General features: G+C 36.1%; 1 protein-coding gene across 2 annotated transcripts in view; it reads left to right on the forward strand.

Annotated features, from left to right (window-relative positions):
* The window catches only part of LOC125050105 (protein groucho-like), a 65,843-nt gene that overhangs the window by 30,687 nt on the left and 8,030 nt on the right, over positions 1-27,126 (forward strand). For both annotated transcript variants that reach the window (XM_047649712.1, XM_047649713.1), the window contains exons 5-8: positions 1,452-1,589; positions 8,881-9,082; positions 12,275-12,300; positions 26,912-27,013. In XM_047649712.1, coding sequence (XP_047505668.1) covers positions 1,452-1,589; positions 8,881-9,082; positions 12,275-12,300; positions 26,912-27,013 — 468 coding nt within the window. The remainder of the gene's footprint in view (positions 1-1,451; positions 1,590-8,880; positions 9,083-12,274; positions 12,301-26,911; positions 27,014-27,126) is intronic.

Genomic DNA, 27,126 nt, shown 5'->3' on the forward strand with positions numbered 1-27,126 from the left:
TCTTTTATTTCTCGCGCGGGGATGAACTCCTTAATGACAAACCTTACTATATCTTTTGTGGAGAACTGGCGAAAGTACGTATTTGCGGCCTTTTTGTTGGTCTCTTTTTATTCGCGTTCACAGCTGCACAAAGGGAGATGTATGGATTTAAATTACTAACCTTGCGCTACTTTTACTTCTATCTCGCTTTTATCTATTTGTTTTCACTCACGTTGCGTAACATTACAAATATGCGACATAAATGTGACATCAGACGTCAATAAAACAGCATAATTGCGTCGAGTGATTTTAGCGCCGATAAAACAATTGAACCGAGCATTTAAAACAAACAGTGAAAACTTTTATGAAACCAATATGAAGTCACCGATATAAATGTCCGATATTCAAAAAGCTTATTATGTTAATTCATTCTCGATTCACTGCAAATCTGTGAATAAAATTAATGCGCATTTAAACGTAAAATACGAACAAAGCCAATAAATAGCGGGAACACAGCGATTTATCATTTTATTTGACCGCATTGCATATTGTTTATCATGTTAATTTTATTTGTTGCTCTCCATTCGACTTATCGACTGAAATTATAATTGTCAGAATTGAATTCAAACCGCGTTGGAATGTGAAAACATTAACTATTTGTATGTACAGTAGAACCTCGTTAAGTCGAACCTCGATAAGTCAAAAACCTCCAAATCTCGAAAAAATGTTTTGTTCCCTTCCCTTAATACACCAAAACCTCCATTACTTGAAATCTTGACCCTCTGTTAATCGAAATAATCACCGAGTCCCTCAAAGCCATTTTGGTACATATTTTCACTCTATAACTCGAAAAATTAAATTTGACCTCTGTATCTCGAACATAGGAACGTTTTATTTTACAACCTTTACAACTTGATCATTTGGAATTTATTATCTCTATTGTTCGAACAAAAATAAGTTACCGACTTTAAGAACTTGCCGACAATGTGAGTACACTATTGTTTCTTAGAAAACATTTTAGGAGTATACATAATAAATTTATGACTCATGGAAACACGTGTTTGCTTGCTTTGTGTCAGGTGTTCAATTTTCAAAATTTATAAGAATAAACCTCAAACTCTTTATGTCGAATCAAAATCCGCCTAAGTCGAAATCCTCCATAAGTTGAAAACTCTATAACTCGAATTTTTTGGCGTCTCCCTTGATGTTCGACTTATAGAGGTTCTACTGTATAATGTTAAGCTGTTAGCGGTCTAATAATTGATCACCGTTCATACTGAATGTTAATTTCATTCATAGAAAAGGCTGAATTTTAATGCGCTTCTTATGAACCGGGTTTTAGTGTCACGACTTTGTCCGATACACATTAATTATTCATTCACGGAGCGATTAGATTTCTGTATTAGCTTTAATGTGTTTATGTACATTGTGGCACTTTATGTGGACTTGTTTGACGTGTATTTTTCTTTCAGACGGAAATAGCAAAGAGGTTAAATGCAATAATTGCGCAAATACTGCCGTTTCTCTCACAAGATCACCAACAGCAAGTGGCCTCAGCTGTAGAAAGGGCGAAGCAGGTCACAATGACGGAACTCAATGCAATTATTGGGGTAAGTGAAGATTGCTTTTGAAGTATAAAACATGTAATTTCGAAGATGTATTTTCTTTATATAGCTTTAGAAATTGCCTTTTCTGTATAATGACGGCAAATATTAGTGGATTTCTATGGTTTTTTATGAGAAAACTGGTAAGCCTTGTTGGCTGTGCACGAATGGACTCGCTGCCTATGTGCGCATTTAACACTGACTCTTACGATGAAGGAAACATCGCGAGGAAACCGGACATGCCTTAGACCAAACAGTCGGCGGTGTGTTAGGCACAGAAGGCCTATTAGAAAAACAAATGACGAAACAGATGTTAAGTACTGCCATGGACAATTCCTCTCTTCATGGACCACTCGTGAATTCGTTCCCAGCCTTAAAAAACACTCGTACCATTTATAAAAAAATAACAACGGTATATCAAGAAGCATAACGGAATTTTAATAGATATTTGATTTAGAAACATAAACTAATTCCACGGCTATATTTCAATTGGAGTTGTAACACGTGTCTTGTACAGCATTCGAATGTTAAAGCGAAATGTAGTTACACCCACTAACTGTGGCAATTGTCCAAAATGTTGTTAATACCAACATTTTTCTAGTGTTTAGACAATATATGTGTAATATATGCTTGCTTGATGATCTGTGCTTTCCAAAATTTTAAAGCCCGGTAAATACACTCTTGACAGTTTTTTACAACAGTAGGTACTTATCATTAGCATCGTCCCGTTTTTTAAAATTTGATTTTTAATGAAAATCCTCTTCATACGTATTGCGTATTAGTAAATAATATTTTCCATCTTTATATTTGGTTATATATTTCACACCCAAATATTACGTAAAATAAACACAAATCGAAGTTATTGCGAAATAATCAAAATTATTGTAAACATTTTGCCAACTAATACACATTATTTACAACATTCTTAACCTACATAGTAATAATAATAAAATATAAATTTAAAACGTTTCGTTGAGCAAGGAAAGCAGCAGCTCTGGGGTCACCGGTAGGTACTATATACCAGGTGCCAATTTATATCTTTAATTAGCGCCTGTGCACTTTAACCCCACGGCTCAAGAGACTCTACTCCTAAGGGAACAAAATCAAAGTTGGAGGATAATTATTTAATACTTCCCATACTAAACCCGATTTTTACTAAAATATGTATTTTGAATAGCATCTAAAATTAACGAAATATAACACGTTAACGTTAACTAATCGTCTCAATAGAAACTATTAGATTTAATTGTGTGAAACATGTGGAATTTGTGTCGAAACATGTTCGTGTAAGTTTAAGGCTTTTCAACAGGTCGAAAGCTCGATCGTTAATTAAACGATCTAAGCCGCACAACTCCATTTGGCCGCGATCCAAATTTAGTGAATTGATAAAATGTCTAGATTATGTTTATTTAATTTCGGTTAAAAATTTCTTTGACTATTTTTATTAGGAAATTAATGTCTCGCGATTTGCATTGAATTCTAAGGTCAATAATTTGTTGTTGCATCAGTAATTGGTTCGGAAATACTTCAGTGGGCAGCTGGTTCCATATAAAGTGCGCGGCAAAAAATGTCTGATCAAACTAAATATACTTAATCAAATAATAATGCCATGTGTAGGCTTTACCTATTCATTAATATTAAATGGTCATAAATAAGCAAACAGTTTATAAATATAGTTGAAAAATACTTTAGTATGCATACTTTTTGGTCAGTCGTGTTTTCTTTCTCTTTATATCGCGTTGGTCCGTAATTTGTCACGTCACTGCTCTAATTAGTGAGTTTAAGCTCACGTGAACATGTTAAACATGTACATTTTAGACTGGCTATTAATGATTTATAGTAACACGTTAATATAAACAATTCACACCAATATCGTGGCAAATTTGATTATATTCAATTAACAATTTTTGCAGTCGTGAGGTCTTCATAAATCGATAACATTCACCGATTATTTTTATGATGTTATTAATATAGAAACGATTTAAAATTCTTTAATTTTTCAGAGAATATCGAGAGCTAGTATTAAAAACTCTTAACTGACTGAATAGTAATGGAAATGTTTTATCTTTTTAAATATATATTTAATAAATACAACATATATAATAGATAAGCTACATTCTATCTTCCCGGTTTACTACCTAGTTCTGTCCTTTATCGTCGTGTTTATAGTTAGACTAGGTTTCCTTTTAAGCTTTTTAGTTTACAAGCAAAGTGGCCATTAAAAAAATCTATTCGTGCACAGAAGGTGTTGGTCTAGTGGCTTCAGCGTGCGACTCTCACCTCTGAGAGATCGTGGGTACCCCACTTAACTACTTCAACAGTCTATCATACTCCTAAGCCTACAAAATACATCTATTACACAGCCACTTTGGTATTTCGTTAGGTCAAGTCATTAGCGGAGCTTATTATAAGCAAAAAGTAAAAGCTGTGATCAAAATAAATCGTTTTCAACATAATGAGCACGAAAATAAAGTGGTGAAACTCCGTCGCTCATCAGTGTATGGACGATAGACACTTATGAATCTCAAACTTGGAGTGCAGCCAACTCGATTAGTATACTCACATTGTGACGCTCTTAATATAATGTAGCAGATATAAATATCTCATTTAAATGAATGTAATATGAGAGAGAGCATTATTGGCCTAGTGGCGTGCTACTCTCATCCTTGAGGTCGTACGTTCGATCCCCGGTTGTGAACCAATGGACTTTCTGTCTATGTGCTCATTTAACATTCGCTCGAACGGTGTAGAAAAAATAGAACAGAAAAACAGTGGCTTTCCCTTAATAGAGAGTTGTTATTGGACATTTATGTTAAATATTTGTAAATTAGGTTAGAATTAAATCACTCATTTTATTTATTTATATATAATATACATATTGAAAGTCTAAGTTATAGATGCTTTAACGTATATTTGAAAAGGCATTCTGAAATGCCTTAATAAATTTATAGTTTAAAGGTCATGAAACTATATTAATTTAAGTCTAATTTGAACCTATTTTTTGTAATATCCAGCGGAATATCGCAACCAGCCCTGGTGCACTCGTGTAATTAGTTTCTAATTGTTTTAAATTTATTTAAATGAGGGTAGATAGTTTATAAAATTCCGCAATAATTATTAAAATATGCCTTATCAATATTCACTCAAATGTGATTTGTTTTTGGCCGCGAGTCAACTCATGAATTATTTAATGTCGAGAACTTGTCTCCTGTTAATAATACACCTTAATTACTTATTGCACTCCCCACGGCTGCGGTTTATACGAGAATTTAATGGCAATAAATTTGCATATCTGCCATCTTGTGGTGATGTTTTAACTTTTGTTTCCATATACGTAACAAAGTATTAATACTTCTTTTGTAGGCATTAACACATGTGTTCAACATTGAGAAGGTCTGTTCAGCTCTTTGAAAATAGGTTTTATTAATTTTTATAATATCGTTTATACGTCAACTAAAAATATTAAAACATCTTCCTACTTGAGTTTTTCAAAATCGACTAAACTTATGTAAAAAAATATTATTCTATTAACGATTATTTGAATGAAACATTATAAATAATATTAATTTAAAAACGTTATAATATATTTTAATAATGTGATATTTTATCATTACAATAAAATAAGAATTTAATAATTGATATGTCCCATAACGTCTATGTAAAAATCCTATCAAGACAAATTTGCACACTTGCATTGTGGCAGAATATGCGAATTTTCGATTGTACCACCATAACATTTTTGTACGATATTTATGCAAATAAATTATTATTATTACGAAACATCGTATAAACTAGATTGTATATATATATTTGTACATATTCACGTGGTTTAAATGAAAAAAGAAAACCGTTATAAAACCTTTTGACCTACAACATTCACATATAATGAAACTTAAAATAATGCATCAAGATTTCGAAAGCTTTCACAATACACACATTAAGCTTAATAAAACGATTCCCTTTGAGAAACTGGCAGAACCCAATAACGCTCCCCTATAAAACACTCTAATTTAAATAAAAAAGCGGCGCCACTTTCCGTATGTCGGTCCTTTTTTACGAACCTTTTTTATTTTCGGGTCAGCTAGGGATCAAAGGGGCTCCGAAACACCCCCTCTGATTTGCGACCATTCCGTCCCGCCGATTTGTGAAGAGGGAATACTCAAATTGGAGAACTGTTTGCCTACCCATTTAAATCACTCTTCAAAATCTTATGTTTTATTAAATTTCTTATTTTATATTAATTTCTTTAAATAATCTTCACTCGTAAATTACAATAGCTTTTCTGCATACGTCGTCGTACAAGGAATATGTCCGCCATGGTAGCACTGCGTTGTGAATAGAAACCCTCTTGAAAATGTTAAAAAAAACAGGTTTACTCATATAATTTGCTCGTGTCTATCGTATTTTTAAATGCTCGCCAGCTACCTAGCTATTACTTATTAGTCTTAAGTTAGGAAAGATCGTAATGTTTCATGTCTCAGTGAAGAGATAATGTAATCATTTTTTGTTTTAAATTAGAACATGTTTCAAAGTCTTCCTATCGTAATGAGTATAAACAAACGAAAAACACTATACAAACAAAACTAATCAATTCTTTATTTGCAATTGACACGTTAGGTATGCAACATTATCTCGAAAGATATGAATAAACAGGCGGCCGTGCAAATAGAGCGTATCTATTTCCCCGTCGATGGCTTTATAAACAAGCGACTCGTGAAAACATTTCTATCTAGTTTACGTCGGGTCTCGCACCCTCTGATAAAAATTACGGGAATAAATCGGGACACAGAGCACGGAGGGTGGAGACATGAATTTGTCATTTTTTCCGAGGCACGTTCGCGGGCGGCGATAAATATTGCATAGCGAGCCTTCGACGTTTCTTGCCTCTTTGAATTCAACATCCCGATCCCGGCTCGCATTAACTGCGCTTCAACTGTTTTTCAGTTACGTTCCGTCGCCTTCAATTATGTAATCAGGTTTACGGTAAGGCTTTTATATCTGTTATATGTTTCGGAACAGTCGTGATAACATCATCACGACTACATTAACGTATATTGAAATGCTTTCTCCAATGTTTGTCGATATTAACATACGGTACGGCTAGAAGCAATTATGTTGAAAGCTGATGTTATAACAAGTGTCGGCGTCGCGTGCGGAGCCCCGGGGCTCCGACTAATGGTGCGTGATCACCCTCCACCCACCCCGTCTCGATCCTACCCTATTTGTAGCTTACACCGAAACGAAACCTCCGAGGACAAGCCACGTCCTATAAATTCGTCAACTTCGATATTACACTCCACTGGCTCATACATTATTTATCAAATTGTATTATGGATTCAATTATTTCTGTAATTCAGTATGAATGGCAAATCAAATGCAAAATTTATGCGCTAAGTTCTAGATGCATTCCTTTTGGTGACAATGAGTTTTGTCGGTGTGGTAAAATACTATTAACACTGAATTATTATAATACACGCTAAATAGAACAGAATATAAATAATAACAAATCTGTGAACACAATCCCACGATGAACAAACAAACCATTAACAATATCAATAACAACATGTAAGTTATGTTAACGCTAACATATTTCAAAATATGTTTAGAATTTACATTCGATTTAAAACGAGCACTTAACAACTCTTAATTAATAACTAAGTGAGGCTAGCGTGGAAAGTTTCCTCTTGATTGCACTCATTAAACTGTTACAGCTAATTGTAGGTTAATGTTAAGATTATGCGCCCACTTATTTGTGACTTCGACGCTGTAATTACAAAGAGAATTAAGATATAATTTATCTTAAACCGTCTCGTTGCTTCATTAGGCCTACGTATTCATTATAGCTCCATTTAGCGATTTAAATTGTACAACCATTGGTAGTTATTTGCTCCTTGAATGTACTTGTATTTCGTAAAACCAGCCGAGTGGAATACAAAAATCCCAATTCCGCCCACTATCCATTTATAAAGTAATCCGTGGCGTGTACACGAAGGTAAATGTGCCGTAAAAACCCCGAAAAAGAATTTTCCTCGTGACAAAAGTTTTCCAGTTTCGAATACTCACTCGTGTATTCATAGCTTGCTTCCGACATGTTTCTCATATACATAACGTTTATATTACACGAGTAATACGGTACAAAGTTTATAAGGAATTTCTTTCGTCTTCAATCTAATAAAAGTTCCCCATTTTTTGGGGACTCAAATTAATTTTCCTTTATAAAATAATCTGTAATCTCCACAAGCTGGCATAACCCAAACTTCAGCAAACTTTAATTTAGCTGATAATATAAACACCAAAGTCTGGCAGATAAGTATCGTTGGAAAAGTCGTTAGGGGAAACGAGAGATCTCGGGGGAGCGACGCTGGTATTTAATCACTTCTTAAGTAAATACACTCTGGAAAAAATATTGCGGTACGGTAGCGGTGCGATATTGTCATTCATAATAACAAGCGGGGTGGTGTGGGGGCTCGGGGAGACGGGGGTGAGGTGTGAATCTCAATAGCTCGGGGTCGTGTCACGGCAGCCGTTTCAACGCGCCTCGCCTTTGTTTAGAATCCCTTGGTTTCGCACCCAGTTTTATACGACCTACCTACTGCAAACTTGCAATGATACCTGTCATTATTTATTAAAGTGTACTTAACATTATCTTTATTTACATTCATGTTTGCTCTTAATGTTAAAGTTTAAACAAGCTGGTGGAAGATAAATGGTTATAAACACTCGTACTTATCTATTTACGATTATTAAACAAATCTCGGCTGAAGTTTACCATCTTCATCAAACGATTGATATTCGATTTTTGAAAATCACGAACATTCGAATTTTAAATATCTACAGTGATAACTAGAGTAGGCGATCACGCGTATTGAAACAAACTAGCCACAGTATACAATAATAAAGTTAAACGAGACTAGATAGGAACGGGAAACGCTGGAAAACGAGGAAAGTGGAAAAAGGGGAATAATAGAGAAAGAGTAATCAATTTTAACCGAGTCGTCGCCGCCGGCGAAGCTCTCATTTAAATTTTAAAATATCGCAGCGTCCCCAGGGGTCCGTGGAGGAGTTTTTAATTTGGCCCAGTTCAATTTTAAAAATGCACGACACTGCGGTGGCACACCAATTCACTTTATCGTCGACACTATAACACAAATTGAACTTGTTTTGTTCTTATATTTTATGGTATTAAAAGTGTTTCATACCGCATTATTATTGAAACACTGTTTTTTGACCGAAAAACTATTTATTGTAGGGGAATAAATACCGTTGGCCTATAATTAATAATGTTTTGTTGTTTTAGCAACAACGACCTGATCTGCCAAGATTACTACAACAAATGCATGCTGCCCATCTTCCAGCTCATGGAGCTCCGCCTTTGCCACTCCTAGGGCAAGGTGCTTTGCCCCCTGCGGGGCTACTCGGCCTAGGGGTACCTCCACATCATCCCCTCTCAGTGTTAGCAAAACCACCAGATTTACACCGACCAGACGATAAAGGAAACGGTAAGTCTTAGTCTTAGTTCTTTATAATACGAAATATTTTATTACATTTAATTAAGATTTATTAGTATCATGTCAAAATATAGTTAGGTACTATTAAAAAACCGTTTTACGATCTTGTAAATAAAGAAATCCATACTGAAGTAATGTTAAATACGATAGAATAAATTAAAAGTGAGGATAGCAAATAGAAGTGGAAAGTGGGAATCATAACAGCTCTCTCAATAAGATGAATATTTTAAGAGGTGTCGTATGTTTGCGTGCTCGACGTGTTTGCTCGCGCCGTCTCTGGGGACTATTAGCCCCTCCGCCCTCCGTGCGGCAGACGTCTCCAATCCCACTTCTGTTTCAATATTTACCACTTCCGAAAGGCATTTCGAACTCACTGTTTGCATATTTTCGGATAGATGAAGGCTATACCTCGTCCGATATTGCTTCGAGTGTAAATAAGTCACTTCTTTGAATTGCTTACATTTGTTTGCCCAGCCGCTGGAGTTGTTCACACGAATACTTTGTTCAAGCAAACACGACCTTTTCGATATGATATCGATCAAATCAGATATTCATAGAGCAGGGTTCAATCGCCGAGCGGTTAATCCGCGCATCGGGAGAGCGCCACAAATGAAAATGTAACACAGAAATGGGTTTGGAAGCCGCCCGTCGCTCTGGTTAATTACAAAAGCAAGCGGTAATCTGCGCTCCGGGATGTTCCGGCTTAGCGCCCCCCTCCTCCCTTCCACCCCACGCTCCTCCGGTTGCCACTTCCCTGGCTAATTTGTGCCATTATCGGTGTACTGATGTAAGAGTTACCGCGCAGATGGCCCCCCTCACCCCTCACCCGCGCCCAATTAATTATTCCTTACTGGTGTTACAGTCGCGTGTTTTAGTCAATTAGTAACGTAATTTTGCGGGTGACTTGAGTGTAGGTTGACGCGGACCAACTCGAAGTTAAATAATTCGCTCTTTAAATGCTGCTATTTAAATGTCAAACAGTTCTAACAGCGTATGCTGTTTACCTGTTTCATGGATATTGTTATTAACTAACAACTGTATCGTTATATATGTACTAAAGTTTTTTTATAAATTTGACGAATATAATGATCCTAATCTTTGGGATTCATTTGCTCCAGTTCAAACAATTTGGATGATTCAAAACTTGGCTATTAAAACGAGCGGCGGAGAGTTTCTTGCCAGTTCTTCTTCCCCGCTCTACGCCTTTGACTTGCGAACTGGTAGTTAATGTAAATTTAGAATCAATTTAACAATGCTGTTGACGTTCATAACTGTACTTGTGATTATGAATAATGTTATTTTGAGTTTGAGTATTAGTTTATTGGCTTAGAACAGTAAAGAAATGTTTAAAAGTTAGTGCCAACTTGTATGTGGTTAATATTACCTCTACATACTATCACGAGTGTGTTCGCGTGGATGGCGAATACAGGCGGTTAGCTGGCCAATAATTGAGGCTATTACATTTAAATTAATTGTAGTCGAGCGTTGCACTAGTTCGCAATATATTAATGTACATGCAGTAACTATAATCACGGCTTAGACCCAGTAATTGCTCGACAAATTGATGAATATTAACTGTAGTGGTTAATGCCTTTGCGACTCAGTTATAGAATATGGAATTAATGATTATTAGAGGATCAAGGATATGTACTTGTGTGAATTACATTATGTAACAAGGTAAATGCTATTACTGATAGAATTTACATATAAGGAGGCAATACAGTACGTAAAGGTATAAAAGACTACTATAGATCATATACCTAATGGAAATTCTTGCTTTCAATCTTTCCTAAAGAGTTCTATCAAGCGGTGGCCTCCAATAGAACGCATCTCACTTAACATCAGGTCAGATTGCCGCCAAGCGCCTATCCTGTTATGTATAAAAAATAATATTCGATATTTATTTTACGACAGTTTTATTTGAAGACGGTAATTTATCTCTTTAATACAATGTTTTATAAAATCTTTTAAAGGTAGATGAAATTTATTCAAAGATTTATAGATTATTAATGTCCCTTATGTAGCCAATTTGTTATTATAATCACGTTGATACGTATCTTGTGCGTAATTAAAGCTTAATCAAAGCAATCCACGCCGCAATTTATGCTGTATAATTACTCTGTCATCCATAGTGCTCACTATTAAATTATTAGAACATACCACAGAGTATGGAATGTTTGTGTACGGGTTTCATAATTCAAAGGGATCTACATTGTGCCATAGATAAGATAATATTGTATATAATCTATAGAGCATAATCAAAATTGTAATTGAAATTCAATTAATCAAAATTTAAATTAATCGATTTAGATGGGAAAATAGAGTAATAATTGGAAATCTTGGCAACATTGACAACACGATATTGAAAATATAAATATTTATTTCTATTTCTTTAATTAAAAATTGTCGTAGTACTCGAGTCGCTGAATTACCACGAAAAAATATTTCACAAACTGTATCTTGTATTTATTTAGCGTGTTTCCAATAAAAATCATCTAAAATCATAAGAGTATAATGGAACGTTCTAGCACGTTGCAAGACACTATTCTCCTTGAACCCTAACAATAGTGAAGCACCGATCGTGATAAAAAACGGTAATAAGTGTGAACTAGGGGAACTGTAGTGTCTATTCCACACTTGACAATTGACGTTTACCTACTGTCGAGAGGGAAGTTGGCGCGTTGACACCTTTTATTTATTCAACATTCCCTCTGAATATTTCATCGTTATAAAGATTATCTCATTGGTAATTTATTATTTCCAACCAATTCTCTCATTTTTATTGTAATGTTATCATGTGATGGCACCTTTGACTCTAGATACTCTATGGTCATTTTGTGTGTTTGAAATGCCTTTGATTATGACTCTTAAATAAGACTTTTTATTACATAAAGTTGTAAAAAAATTGCGGGTTGAGTAGCTTGTCCATTTATAATTTTGTTATAAATTTCTGTCCAACGAGATTGAGGAATTTTCTAGACATAAAATATACAAGACAAGGCGGTCCAATGCCTAAAATTCAAGAGATTAAAGAAGAGCGTGTCTAAAACTGTCGCATTTGTAATAGGAATTAAAACAACTGACCCAGATAATGTACAACATACATTGTAATCCTCGAAAAAAAATATGATATGACAGTTAATAAAAGTTAGTAAAAAATTTCATAAAGTTGTCTGTTTGCAGGTATCAGTTCGGCAGAGGAGAGACATGTGAGTACTAAAATTCCTAACTTTGACTTGTTAAAAATTCACGACAAAATTTCGCTTTGAAAAATTCTCGAACAGCCGTGTACCACATTTTCCATTTTCCATTTGGGACTGTGAGAGCCGAGGAGTGTTGCGCTCGAACACGTTGATTTCATAACACGGCCTCCGAAACAAGTGGGTGGTGCAATTGACGCACCCGTCAAGGGTTGCCTGTAATTTAAATTTTCGTTTATAACCTTTAAAAACTTCTGCCGTCATCAACCATATGGATCAATGCATGTGATTATTTGCACTATTTAAGCTTGTTTATTAAAGTTCACTACATATTAAATAATGTTTTTTATCTACAGTATAGCTATCTACTCTAAAATATGGTTAACACAAATGTTACAAAAAATTAAAATAATAAAAGTTTCAGATCTTACTAGTATTTTTTTTCTTAACAATGCGGATTAGGTATCAGACAGGCACTTAACAATGCTCTTTGATAATTGATCAGACCACTACCGAATATATCAAGCTCTGAATAAGTAGTGTTTATTTTGTTAGCTTTAATTAATTACAATGTGACAATGAGTTATTAGGCGTCAATTACGTTCTCGAACATATAACACAACGTATATATATCTTTGTTATAATTCTATACAATTTTGAGCCGAGTGATGAATGTTAAATGAGCGAGAAATTATTCACCGTTCAGTGAGTTTACTTGAAGCGTAGTTTTTAGCGTGCAGAGCATTTGACCGTACTTTCAATTTAGATTGGAGGTAGCCCTAGTATGAAGTGAGCTCACGAGCGAGTGCGTCGTTTGCGAGGTGTTGCGAATGTCGGCTATCGTGGTAGAGGGTGGCCCCCCCCCTTGTGCTCGACTGAGCAGCGGCACACCGCACAGATGTGCCGCCCGCACTCTGCAAGCGAAATGCATACGAATCGATATAGCACCCCTTTCATAACATTGTCTTTGTTGCCTAACCTACTTCTGACGACCTTTGCTGCCACTTATTTTGACATTCAATTTTGAAGATTAGGCTGACACCCTTCCCACCAACCAATTTTTTTTATATCCGAGTTGTAAATGCACTTGCGAATCCACTGCCCCCGTAAGTTTTAGATGTGGGGCTCGACCCACACCAGAATCTCTGCTTGATGACCAAAATCGAGTAGTTCCTACAAAGCCGCGTTACAGAGGCTCCGGGGTCGCTCTCGCATTCTACCGGAGTCCGGAGCTTCTAACGGAATCATTGTTATGCTCTAAACATTCGGTGCAGTATGCACTACATAGGAGGTAGGAGATGGGCATATTATCTATTTGCTCCATGTCTTCTAACCCTAGTATTCATCCTAAAGCGCTTCCTCTCGTTCTGCTATCTCCTTCTGTAGCATTATTTGCTCACTTATCAATACGCTCAATTGATAAAGCACACCTAGAACACGGTACAGTTTATGGAGTGGTAACTTTAATGAGGAACACAATATGAGAAGTTACGAACTCATGCAATGAACTCAAGTGGGGTAACTTTATCTTGCGAACTTTCCGTGTGAGATGTGCACTCCGGCCTTATTACGTGTTGGTTTATGAAGTTTACTTACAAAAGCCGAGCAACTTTAAATATACGATTACGGAGTTATAGGTGAACAAATACAAACGATTCCGCACAAAGGAAATGTAATAAAGCTTATAACCGTCTTTCACGGCACCGCAAACCGGCGTTTCAAGTTTCATTTCGTATTCTTGCCGCGTTCATTTTGTCCGGAATGTTTTTGTTGCGAAATCACGAAAGCGCTACTATGTTGCCGCTACAAAAACATCAGACTTGTTTTATATTTCTTCAGCCGGCTTTTCATAATAGCAACAGAGTACGTTCGAGAGAACTTCGCCCTCGGCATTTTTAAACATCGTTAAAGTCAAAGGCGTGTTCAACAAATTCTTAGTTGTTTTCCAGCAGAACTAACGAGCCTATACTTGCATATTAAATTCCACTAATTACGCATTTCGAGGCGGCGAGAAAGCTGCTCAAATTTCCACGAAATAAATGGCGTTACGACTAGCAATTTACACCGGCTCGAAATTGAGCAGCGCCCCTCTGTAGGCTCCACAATTTCATTTGGGTAACATAATAACCGCGGATTTATTTCCGGCACCCGCTCATTCCCTGTCAAATCGCGCCTAATATTCAATTTAGCACCAGAACCACACAAAAACGGTGCCGGTATTCAGAGGCGGTTCATTACGCCGCGCATCTTGCCTCTTCATCCTCCTTACCTTATCTAAGCCATTCTGAATAGCACCCTTGTCACCCCGACCCCACACCCCGCACACTCCACTTGAAGTGGAAAACTCGTAGGGCGAGGGCCGCTCAACCTTGCTTAGCATTCTACACGACTTCTTTATTTAATAGATGCCAGAAAAACCCCGGTCAGAATAAATTTTCGTTTGTTCTTTCGTATAGCTCCGTTGTTTGAAGTACCTACGTCTGTAATTAACGGCGGTGGCGGGTGTTTTTACTTTCAAGTAGCATGGACCGAGCACTTTATTAAGGCGTTAAAACGAGATTTTATAAAAAGTTTTTCGAGAGGCGCGCGAGGTTGTAGGTCGACATGTTTACGCTCCGTGCACTCGTAGCTCGGTAGCATTCAAAGTGCTCGCGACAACCCCTCGCAATTTATCGCCCGAGACTTTCCTTAATTGGAAAGAATGGCCACTTGTAATTATTAAGATACCCTTAAGTGAAACAGATTGCACGACGCTTTTTATTTCGTACAGACGGTTAGGTCTAGGTTACATTACTAATATAACACTAAGTTTAACAACTACCTACTTGAGAAAGTCATAAAGAATTCTGTCACGTTTCATAGCATTCCAAGTTACAATTTGCAATCGTTTCTTATTCAAATCTCAAGAATGTTCTGAGAGCACTCTGTTGAGCACCGCACTGCAATATTGCATGTACAATGGCGCAGGTACGTATTCTCAACTTGCGGCTTTGTTCGAATCTTGGCGTATCGCATCGATTTATGCAGGCTTGATCGAATCCTCCACCGCCGCATTATAACAATGCCCCCCTGTTCTAGCTACGTGAGAATATTGAATATTACATTCTTATGCAGGAAGTTCTTGCTCGGCTATAATATACGGCTTATACGTGCATCAGACGGAGTTAAGACTTTTTGATAAGCAAAGTTTATTATAAAAGTTCACCTGGTGTTTACTTAACAGGGTCTGATATAAAGAGGTACAGTATAAAACTGGATAAACAACAAAGACAAACAAAAGACATTATAAAACATTTTATTTCTGGTTATATTGTACAATTCGTTTTTATAAATGCGATTGCCTGGGAATAAATATTTTTTTCTTTTTATCTTTGCTTAATATTTTAAACATACCTACACAAAATTTTTGTATAACTGTGTAAATTATGTATTTCATATTAGTACTGTAAGGATGATGAATTTTTGTAAATAAATACATAAATGTACTGTAAATACAGAAAACACAAAAAAAACACTAAGGGGCCTTGGGGCTACACGACAGAACAAACTTTAAATTCCTTATAATCTAAAGAGTTAAAAAATACAATTAGTTAGACTAGATATATTTTATATTAGTACAGTATAATATTAGACCACAAGCCCATGAACAAAAAATACCTGTGAAATGACCCAACGTGAATTACGCTTAGAAGGCTGTTACTATATCTGAAAATAGCTCTGAGCACTATGCCGTCATTTCTGAGCGGTACATGTGAGTACGTGAGTGAATGGACTTTCTCAGGTACAATGGGGGAATTTCGACTAATTATTAATGTACGGCTATGTTATAAGTGTATAGATGATTAAAAATAAATGTCGAAAAACCTAGTGCCGTACAAAAGTGATGGTGCCGGAAGTCGGTGCAAATTTTTAATTCGACGACAGTTGCAGAAGCAATATAGGTCATTTATTACTGTACGGCATTTGTGTGATTCCTTTTGGACACATATACAGATACTTTACCCGTAAACGCCGTACATATTCCCAGCGGAGCGGTCGAAAGCCAAGGGTCGCAACATATGTCTGATTAGCATATAGGTGATGATGATATGAAACAACATAAAATTAAATGATCTTGAGAGTACTTTACAAATAGATAACCTTTTCCAGCATGCCGTACATTTTTTGTGGAACACATAGGTGTATGGGGTAAATTACTTTCCTCAGAAAAGAGTCATTTTCCGGTGACTTTTATCTGTACGGCAATAACACAGGTTATTAATACTTAAGACAATCTTTAATAAAAGATAAATGCCGTACACTTTCGATAGTCCGCTACCACCGCCTACCAATACAGGGCGTCCCAAAGTTATGGGAAATGAAGGGAAAGTACCTTAAATATCGTAGATAGGGTATTTTACTAAAAGAAGACTTTATGTTATTTTTAAAAGTTATTAATTCTGCATTCAAAGATTTTTTAAAAATTACTTGCCTCGTCTGGGAATCGGACCGACTTAAATGTAAAAATACACCCCTACTTTTATGATGCCAATCGAAAGAATGGCTAAAAACCAATAACTCTTCTTAAGTAACATAGTATTTTAAAAGAAAGGAACAGCGTGAATATATCTTTTTAATCAAATTAAAAACATTATCTATCGTATTCGGCCTAAAAAAATCCCCTACGAGTCGGTTACTTTAGAAAAGTTATTAGGTTTTGGCCATTCTTTCGATTGGCATCATAAAAGTAGGGGTGTTTTTTTTTTAATTTAAGCCGGTTCGATTTCCAGACGAGGCAAGTAGTTTTAAAAAAATTTTTGAATGCAGAATTACTAACTTTTAAAAATAACATAAAGTCTTCTTTTAGTAAAATACCCTATCTGCGATATTTAAGGTACTTTCCCTTCATGTCTCATAACTTTGGGACGCCCTGTATTATATTTTTATTTTTGTTAAAAATATTTTTCCTTACCTCTCTCTGCTGGTACGATAAGGCTGTAAATATACTTTACAGCCTTATGGTAGTATACTCAGATATGTACAGTTATTAATGACCTTAAGGGACACCTCAAACGTCGTCGAAGTTTTTATCAGCTGTAAAGAATAATCTGGAGTAAAATGTACGGCATCTGGTTTTTTTTGTTTATTTATATTTGTTACATATAAAATAACAATAATCTTTGAAAATATTACTCCCCATATTACTCTAGGAGCATTTGAAAAGTCATCTAAATTTCGGAAATTTCATATATTTTTTATCATAATATTTTTATTTGTTACCATTTATAATGAACGGCTGTAAGGTACAACGCTAATATTTAGTAACATTATGTAAAAAAACAAGTTGCCGTACATTATTCTCTGATCTTACAGCAGTAAGAACTTGGTAAATCCTGAAATTTCGATAAATATTTAATTACACAAATATTAACTATAATATTTGGACGGCATAATTATAAAACATTATTGTCCGTGTTAAATAATATTTTGAACATGTTGCCGTACATTTTACAATGACCTTAGGGTATATGGGTGTAGGGGTAGGGTTCCGACCCTTGGCTTTCGACCGCTCCGCTCGAAATATGTACGGCGTTTACGGGTAAAGTATCTGTATATGTGTCCAAAAGGAATCACACAAATGCCGTACAGTAATAAATGACCTATATTGCTTCTGCAACTGTCGTCGAATTAAAAATTTGCACCGACTTCCGGCACCATCACTTTTGTACGGCACTAGGTTTTTCGACATTTATTTTTAATCATCTATACACTTATAACATAGCCGTACATTAATAATTAGTCGAAATTCCCCCATTGTACCTGAGAAAGTCCATTCACTCACGTACTCACATGTACCGCTCAGAAATGACGGCATAGTGCTCAGAGCTATTTTCAGATATAGTAACAGCCTTCTAAGCGTAATTCACGTTGGGTCATTTCACAGGTATTTTTTGTTCATGGGCTTGTGGTCTATATCGAATAAATGCAAACAAGAATCCCTTTGAAGCGTGGAACGCCGCGAGCAAGCTCTAGTTCTGCAATACAATAAAACGTGCTCATAATCAAAGCAGAACAATATTTTGTATAGATTGTAAATTCATTGTTTTGCTGTTGATATCGATAATAGAAATCCCGCTATGTTCAAATAATATGCGCTATGTATCAGATATCCGATATATTGAAATTGATATTTGCTACGGAGTCTGGTAATTTCATAAATTGAAGTGGGTACCAATAGTAAAAGCGTACAGGGATTAAATTCTAACATTTAAAATAAAAAAAAAAATGTTAAGATCCGCTCACTTTATTTATAGTAAAAAATCGAGACATATTTTCACTGAATACGCCTGTAATTGTAATGTACCTATTATAAAACCTGAAAAGTACGGCATTCGTTACCATGGTTACTACTGTACTATATTAAAATAACATCATTGCTAGAAAAACTTCTCAGTTTTTCAATTATGCTAAATGCTTCATTTAATTATCAGTCTCTATACAGCGACTGCGGCTAAATATAACTTTTGCTGCTACATTTATTTTTCCAATAACATTGGTGCGACATGCTATTATCCCATTCGACGCTATACGATATATTGATTAATACAGTAGAGTGGCGAGCAACCACAAGAGTGACGTGTAGGAACACGCTTAATGCCGTACGTCTGCGTCGCGTGTGGCCCTCCCGCATACCGCAAACCATATGCACTATGCACTGTTAATATTACCCTTTGAGCGAATTCTACAATATACCTGTACTATTCGAAATTTGAATTGTTAATGCTGTCGGCCATTATAAAACGTGGTTTTGAGATATCATCTTTGTACGTGTTTTCATAGGTTATATAAAACGTATTCTACACTAATAAATAAAGATGATTGTTTGTTTGCATTGAATAGGCTCTAAACCTGCTGTACTAAAAAATATCTTCTGCACATACGTTATCTGTACATAGACTGTAGAATATTTTCAAAAAAGTTAGGGTTCTTTATTAAATTAAGATTGTGAAAACTAAATCGCGTACGCTGCGGTATCTATTGAAATAGAGCAAAGTTATGTATCGCAGTTTTATAAAGTCTATTTTCCAAGAAAATCTTTAGAACGTACTTAGACCATCGTGCTATGGCCAAATTAATGTGGGTGAAACCACAGAGTACAGTATTCCATTACAATTACGGAGATTCACACAAAAAACACAAAGTGTTGTGATGTTCATCTGATATCGCTGAATGATTAACCATAACATATTCCTATTAAAAATTACATTTTATTACCATAGACCATTATAAAATTTTAAATATATTATTAAGTATATTATATCGAACATCTTAACTGTTATTCGACACTTTATGCTTCGAATACATTAGACTATGCAGACGAAAAACAGAATTGAAAATGGAATTGAATTCAGCAGAGCACATCAAGATAATTGAAATCGGTGCATATAATTAGCAGTTAGACGGGCGGGCGTCTTCATAATTTATCACAATTAGTCGCCGTAATAGGAGGGTCTTGCAACTTGCACGGAACACGGCAGCTATAGGTTGTATCCTCTAATTATCCACTGTTTACTGCTTCACTTGACATTTGTACCGAGTTTTTGTTGAGTGAGTAGTTGAGCAGTGTTGGCCTAGTGGCTTCAGTGTGATCCCTGAAGTCGTAGGTTTGATCCCCGGCCGTAGGTTTGATCATTTAACATTCGCTTGGTGAAGAACAACATCGTGAGGAAACCGGCCTGCCTTAGACCCTAAAAGTCTACGTTGTGTGTTAGGCACAGGAGGCTGATCACCTACTTGACTATTAGATTGGTAAAGGATCTGAGGCCCAGACCTAAAAAGTTTATAGCGCCACTGATTTTTATTAAAGAAATATCGTTATATCTGTGAAGAAAACCGATGTATTTTTTTTATTTCTTACATACAAATTTTACAATTGAATATGTGCTATATTGTATTTTATAAATTATAATAGAGAACGAATTAATGCGTTTTAATAATATAATTAATTTCACCCTATTTAAGATATATCAACAATATATAATTTGTGTAATACCATTTACCCATACATTATTGATGTGTGATGACCAAAAATACTTTATTTATATCCATAAAGAAGGCTTCGTTTGTCTTAATATAACTCAAAGTTTTGCGTTGGTCTGTAAATGTACGTAATTTTATCTATGAACATAAACAGTATGAAATTGGCGTCGTGAGGTGTCTGTTAAGCGGTGCATGTATGCGTAGGATATAGCTGTAGTCGGTGTGTTTAACAATGCGGTCGTGGCCTGTTCATATACGCCAGTACACCTTGCACTACGCCCTCCGCGCTTATCTCAAATTTACATATGCTACGTGTTCGAGCATTGAGAATGTTTCATGAATAAATTTTCGCTTTCAATTAAAAAGATTTGATGAAAAAAAGTCAGTTTTCCGAGTTTCCTCGTTACGGGCTAAGACGAGAATCATTAGGAATTAAATTTCCCCTTTCATTAGTCCCTCAACCCTCGTATAATTCCGGACGCGGAGCAATAACAATATAAATCCCCCGTCGCGACCGGGGGCTTAAGGCTTGTCTCGACCCTAATTTAGGGCTGCCCTCGCCCCGGATTAACGAAGTGGTGGAACTCGCTAGGGTTGTCGTTGCGCATAAACGTGTTACGTGTTTAATGTTTTATTGCCGGGCACGGCTCGTTTCAAATAATCGCTCTTCAAGCCCTCAATCCGACCTTTCGTTGGATCTATTTTTGGCATAATACCTTTATATGGTACCTTATGTATTTATCTTTTAATTGCACGTTGACCGCAATGCATATTTTACTAAAAGATTTTAATAAAATAATATTAATTTGTTTTTTATAATCACTATAATGACGCATATTTTTTTAAAGATATAATTATGTCTTAAACAAACGGAAAATATAAAACTTAATTGCGGTAAGAAAGTTCCCTTCTATAGGGCAAAAAGTGTAATACCATCGACCGTTACCAACAAATTAATTCTAGCTAGCGGTGAATCACTTGCAGAGGTGTAACGAATTGCTTATCCCCGGTATTAAGTTCGGAGCCTCACATATTGCACTCTCGCAGGGATTTAGCCTCCCCTCGTCTGAGATCACTATTTAAGACGCTTGAATTTGTCAACACTCCGCGCTTATACTATCTTTAGACTGTATTTTTAGTACGAAAGTTCCTTTACAAATTATTGTATGATGGTTTGAAAATGGAACGTTTCCATATTTATACTATTATTTTAAATATTATGTGTATCTATTATTACTCAGATATATTACCATAAAAATTAACAAAAGTCCAGCCTTTCGAAGCCTGAACAGGCCGTTAGTTGGAAGTATTGGCAGAGGCTAATTAGTAATACATATTTCAAATAAATTTTCCCGGGATTGCAACTCGTAAACTGCAAACAAAACACTATTTGTCGGTCGTTAATGTACGTGAAGTCAGCCATTAGCCAAGAAATCACCATTCCGTTAAACGAATAGCCCCAACATGATTTATAACAATTTTCCAAGCGAGTTGTCACCCAACGCAACTCGAGTTAATTTATTTAAGTAATTCCACAAAGAGCGTATTAAAATTTGCCCCGCGACCGCAAATTCGCTAACACAAAATTAAAGTCGTTGACACTCAAGGGCTTTAGTTTCGAGAGTATGAAATTTCTCTTGGAATTCCGAAATGGCGGATGAGTTTCACAAGTCAACTCAATTATCGTTTTAATTAAGGCGCAGCCTGCCACGTGACATTTGTTTGCGTGCGTGAAAGCGATCGTCCCTCCGTCCCTCTGTCCCTCCCACTTCCCTCGCTCGTGTTAATCGTGCTAATTACTCCTGTAATTGAGCAAAGGGTAAGATGAGATTGCTTATCGACGTTTACATACTTTATTATAACAACTTTCACACCTTAATTACCAATTTTTGCTGATGTCATTACATGTCTTTCGGTCAACGTTTTGTAAATATTTATTAAATCAAGGTCAGGTCCGTTAATAAACATAATAAAAAAATTAACAATTTCGTAATTTAACTTTGATTTTGTTCCCTTTGGAGTACAGAGCAGTACACTCATGCTGACCGACCTCTGAGGTCGTAGGTTCGATCGCTGGCTGTGCATCAATGGATTTTCTTTCTATGTGCGCATTTTACATTCGCTCGAACGGTGATGGAAAATACTGATCACCTACTTACTTATTATATTGACAAATGATCATAAAACAGATACAAAAATCTGTGACCCAGGCCTAAACATGTTGTAGGGCCATTGATTTTTTACTTTTTTGTTCCCATTTGAGTAGAGACTCTTGGGCCGTGGGGTTCAAGTGCACAAGTGCTAATTAAAGGTTTAAGTTGGCGCCTGGTACATAGATAGTATCGGTGACCAAAGAGTTACTCAACGAATAAGTATCGCAATACAGAAAATACTGCCAGCGTTACACTGCCACAGGGACCAAACTTTAAATATGTTTTAATTTTCTATTTATCAATTTAATGATTATTATCAATCTGTAGATTAAGAATATTGTAAGTTCTGTATATTTGTGCGTTGGAAATAAGCGCTGAGTAATTATAACAATTTAGTTATTTGGGGTCGGCCATAAAGCGATAGCGCAGTAAACGCAATCCACCACTCGCGACTATAAACTTTACGAGTCACGTAAAAACGCGCTCGATACCTCGAGTCGCTACCATAAATTTATGCTAATGTATTCTTTATAGCAGTTTAATGCGTATTCAGAAATACCTCCATTATTTATGTATACGATGAACCGGCGAAGTTAATTTTAAAGTCGCGCTGCGCCCCGTGGTTTACGCGATCGGTGCCGATTAATTTTTTGTATGGGCCATGTTTCCGATTAACGCGGGTGCCCGTTTTCGAGTGATTGCCCATCGTTTAATTATTTTACAAACGTTAAGGTAGCAACCGGTTTAATAACGCAAATCTTTATGCATGAATGAGTTTTCACAAAAGCCTCATTTTTACACGCGTAAGTGATTATTAATATCTTTGCTATTCATGTTCGTGCATTAAACGAAAAAGGAGCTAAACTTTCGAATACACGGATAAGATTACCAAAGTGTCATAAAAAGGCCGTATTTATATAAAACCGGTGGCCGCGATAAAAGTTGAAAATGTCGCGTGTAAATCACACAACTTTTCAAAACTATTATCCCTGAAATATAGTCAGAACTCAATCCGTACATTTCCGAGCGGCGGGCGGTCTATTTATCTATTTCCCCCGTTTCCGCCCCCGAGCGTCCGGTTAACCGCGGCCGCGGCTAAACGGCTCGTCGCGTGACCGCAGACAATAAGCCCGGGCGGCGTTAACAGCGTGCCTGTGTGTTGCCACTTTATACGTTACGTCAGGGAGCCCCCCTCGCCCGGCCCGCCACCCGCGCGCCGACACATGTGCGCGACCTCTGCAAACGGTAGCCGATAAGTCCTCTTGTCGGATCTTGTACAGTCTCATACTTGTTTAGCGTCCGCCCCTCCCGTCCTCCCGATCCTCTCGAACCCAACTCAATTGCCTTTTTCTTGTGGTCGACCCACGTAATGGGATAAAGTACAGATTAGCTCTATTTACTTTTCCGTTCGAATATGAGAGCTTCATCCATTCTGTATAGAGATTTGGTGCACATTATTGTTCGTAATTCGTTTTCTTGGAAAACCTTCATCATATAGGTTAAGCACTCGATAATGACGTTAATAGCCGGACCGATAATGCGATAAATAATTACGGAAAATATTGGGACTAATACGAACATATATTATTCCTGACTAATTCAAACTGCAGACCGCAAATTCAATTTATTAATGACTAACCACAAATGGCCTGCTCTCACGCGAGCAGCTCAAACGAGCAACATAAAATCCAACCAATCGAATTGGACACGTCACGTTATAGCTCGTTCCGTAGGTCTCTCGAAATAGCTCTTGAAATTCGATAGCAATGTGGATTGGGTGGTCGTAAAATTAGGTTCCGTCTACACAACATCCAACGCCTACCTTTATTCGTCTTTTGTCACTACAAATCTTTATGGTCAAGTATCAAGTATCGACAATAATGACCCTCCAATTTAAAGCTTATCTGATCAGTTGATTTGAATCGTAAAAGCTTTTATCTAAACAATGTCGTCAACTGCAATCAAACATTCAGTACGGTTCCTGGGTCATCGGGGTAATAATAGATGATTTTATTTTTACTCTTTACTAAACACTCGCGTACTAAGTACGTTATAAAACTAAGAAAGCCTATAACTTATAAGCTCATATTTTTCATTATGTTGGCTGTAAAAAATACTTATATGTCTGAAATAATAAATTGAGCTTTATTCACAAAGTTGTCGTCGACCGAGACGATGCGGTATGACTAATTAAATTGCAATAATAAAATAGCGTATCAAATCTTAAACGGCCGGCAACGCACTCGCAAGCCCTCTGGCATTGAGGGTGTCCTAGGGATATCACTTAACATCAGGTGAGCCTCCTGCCCCTTTGCCTATTCTATAAAAAAAATCGAACACAAGCAGCAAGCATATCTTATCAGAAAGATTTGAATAAATATTAAATTTGCGACACGCCCAGTGTCTTCTACAGCCTATACTAATTCGAATGCTATCACAATAAAACGAGACGTTTCGGACATAAAGTTTACGCCTCAGTGCTGTAAGTCACAGCGGGCGGCGACAGGTCGGCGTGGCAAATTAACAGCCGGTTGCCACTAGCCTCTAACTTAGTGCCTCGTAAAATTAGGCCCCGTTACCCCTCCAGGCGAACCCCAGACGATGTCAGATTAAACCCGGTCCATTATTCATTCAAGATCAGTTACAAGCAATTTGGTATTGCGATTGGTTTAAAGCCTGTAATTTTACGTACAGCTGCTAGCATTCTTGTTACCTTATTACCGTAACTTCATTTTACAATAATGACGCTTATCGAGCACGTATTTTTAAATTACTGAACAAAATATACAGCAGTGTTGGCCTAGTGGTTTCAACTACTTTTATCCCTGAGGTTCTGGACTTGGACTTTCTGTCTCTTAAGTCGACGTCATGTAAGACACAGAAGGTTCATCACCTACTTGCCTATTATATGATAACTGATCTGAGGCCCAGACCTAAAAGGTTGTAGCGCCATTAGTAAATAAATAAACAAATAACTAATAAATTAAAACTTAAAATGTATGCAAATAGAGACTTTGACTACCAAATACAGGCACTTGATTTATATTTAAAACGCATTTGAATGTTTTTCCGTATGTGTATATACATGTAATCAATGTTCCGCTATTGATTATTTACATAAAGGCAATATTACGAACAGTATTGCATACACGGTTTCACATTGAAATAGCATCTGCAATTCACGGAAAGCACTCAACTGTATATTGATAAATCCGCGTGGGATTTGAATATTTATGACATAGGTATTAGAACCTATATTATACAATGTGGGCATTACACCTCCGTAATTTAATATAATTAAATATAGAACCTCCATTTCTGCTAAATTTTATTATATAGAAACTTTTGTGTAATTACTTTATTTGCACAGACTGTTAACAGTTATACAACACGAAAAATATAGAAGTAATTTATAACACACTGATCTATAATTTATTGTCACTCATAAAGCCCGCCAAACGTCACTTGAAGGCGCCAACTATGTTGTAATCGACGCACGCAGACTAATAAAAACGGAAAAACAAATTAGCACATTTTCTATTTAGCTTTCACGTTGTTTAATCAGTGAAGACAAGCGATAAAAATATTTAAGTTAGTCTAATAAGTGAACGGTGATATAACATCAACAGGGCGCAGTTACAATGTCTTTGAATTTATTATTTTATATTTTATTAAATTATATTTAGATTACTAGAGATTTAAATATTTTGCAAATATATCCTATGTTGCTTAGGGATAATGTAGCATTTTAATTTGAAGTTTTTGAATATTCGTTACCAACATTCAAAAACAAAACCATTCTCTTTATAATTTAGATAGTAATTGTTTGAAGTCCCGTAACCGCCCTAAGCCATATATTATTTTATATATTCTTATCTATGGTTAAAACTTAAATAAAAGTAAATGAATTCGACGTTAATTTATTTTAAAGATGCTTTTAAAGCGTCCAATTAATATTCATTATGCGAAATAGGTAGTTTGACACGTATATGATTATTTCATTAGTTCGCATTTGCGCGCTCGTCCAAAATGCCCCCCACTAGGGGGGACTGACCACTCGGAGCTAATCATGCGGTGAGTTTGTTCTGCCTCAACGTGTTTTGATATTGATATTGACTGTACTCTGCCTCGCTGCACACCGATTTATTTGCGAACAATGATCGATTGATTGCTATAAGCAGTATTATGTTTACGCACTGTACGCCATGTTTTTTTAATTAAAATAAATATTCATTGGTATACTGAAATTACAATTTCAAAAGAGTTTTGCTATTCTTTTGCTGTGTTTAGCATATACTGGTTTCCTTAAAATGTTTTACTTAAACAAGCAAGCATTAATTGCACATATAGGAAGGAAAATGCGTGGTTTGAACGCCTCATTAACAACTATAGTTGCTCCTTATTTGTTTAAAATATTTAATAAAAATATGAAATATATTTTGTTACAGAGAAATTCAATATCGCCTGGCGAGAGGGAAAAATATAGAACGCGAAGTCCAATGGAGCCTGACCACAAAAAGCCGAAGAAGGAAGAGAAGGACATGGGGCATGTAAGTTGATATTTTTGTAATTAATATCCGAATTTTAGAAAGGGACCACAAATCGGCATAGGTCATTGACGTGGTTAACGACCAGTGTAAGTTTCTGGTGTTTCAATGTAGTT

Source organism: Pieris napi, chromosome 6 (assembly GCF_905475465.1).
Source record: "Pieris napi chromosome 6, ilPieNapi1.2, whole genome shotgun sequence".
Classification (NCBI taxonomy): domain Eukaryota; kingdom Metazoa; phylum Arthropoda; class Insecta; order Lepidoptera; family Pieridae; genus Pieris; species Pieris napi.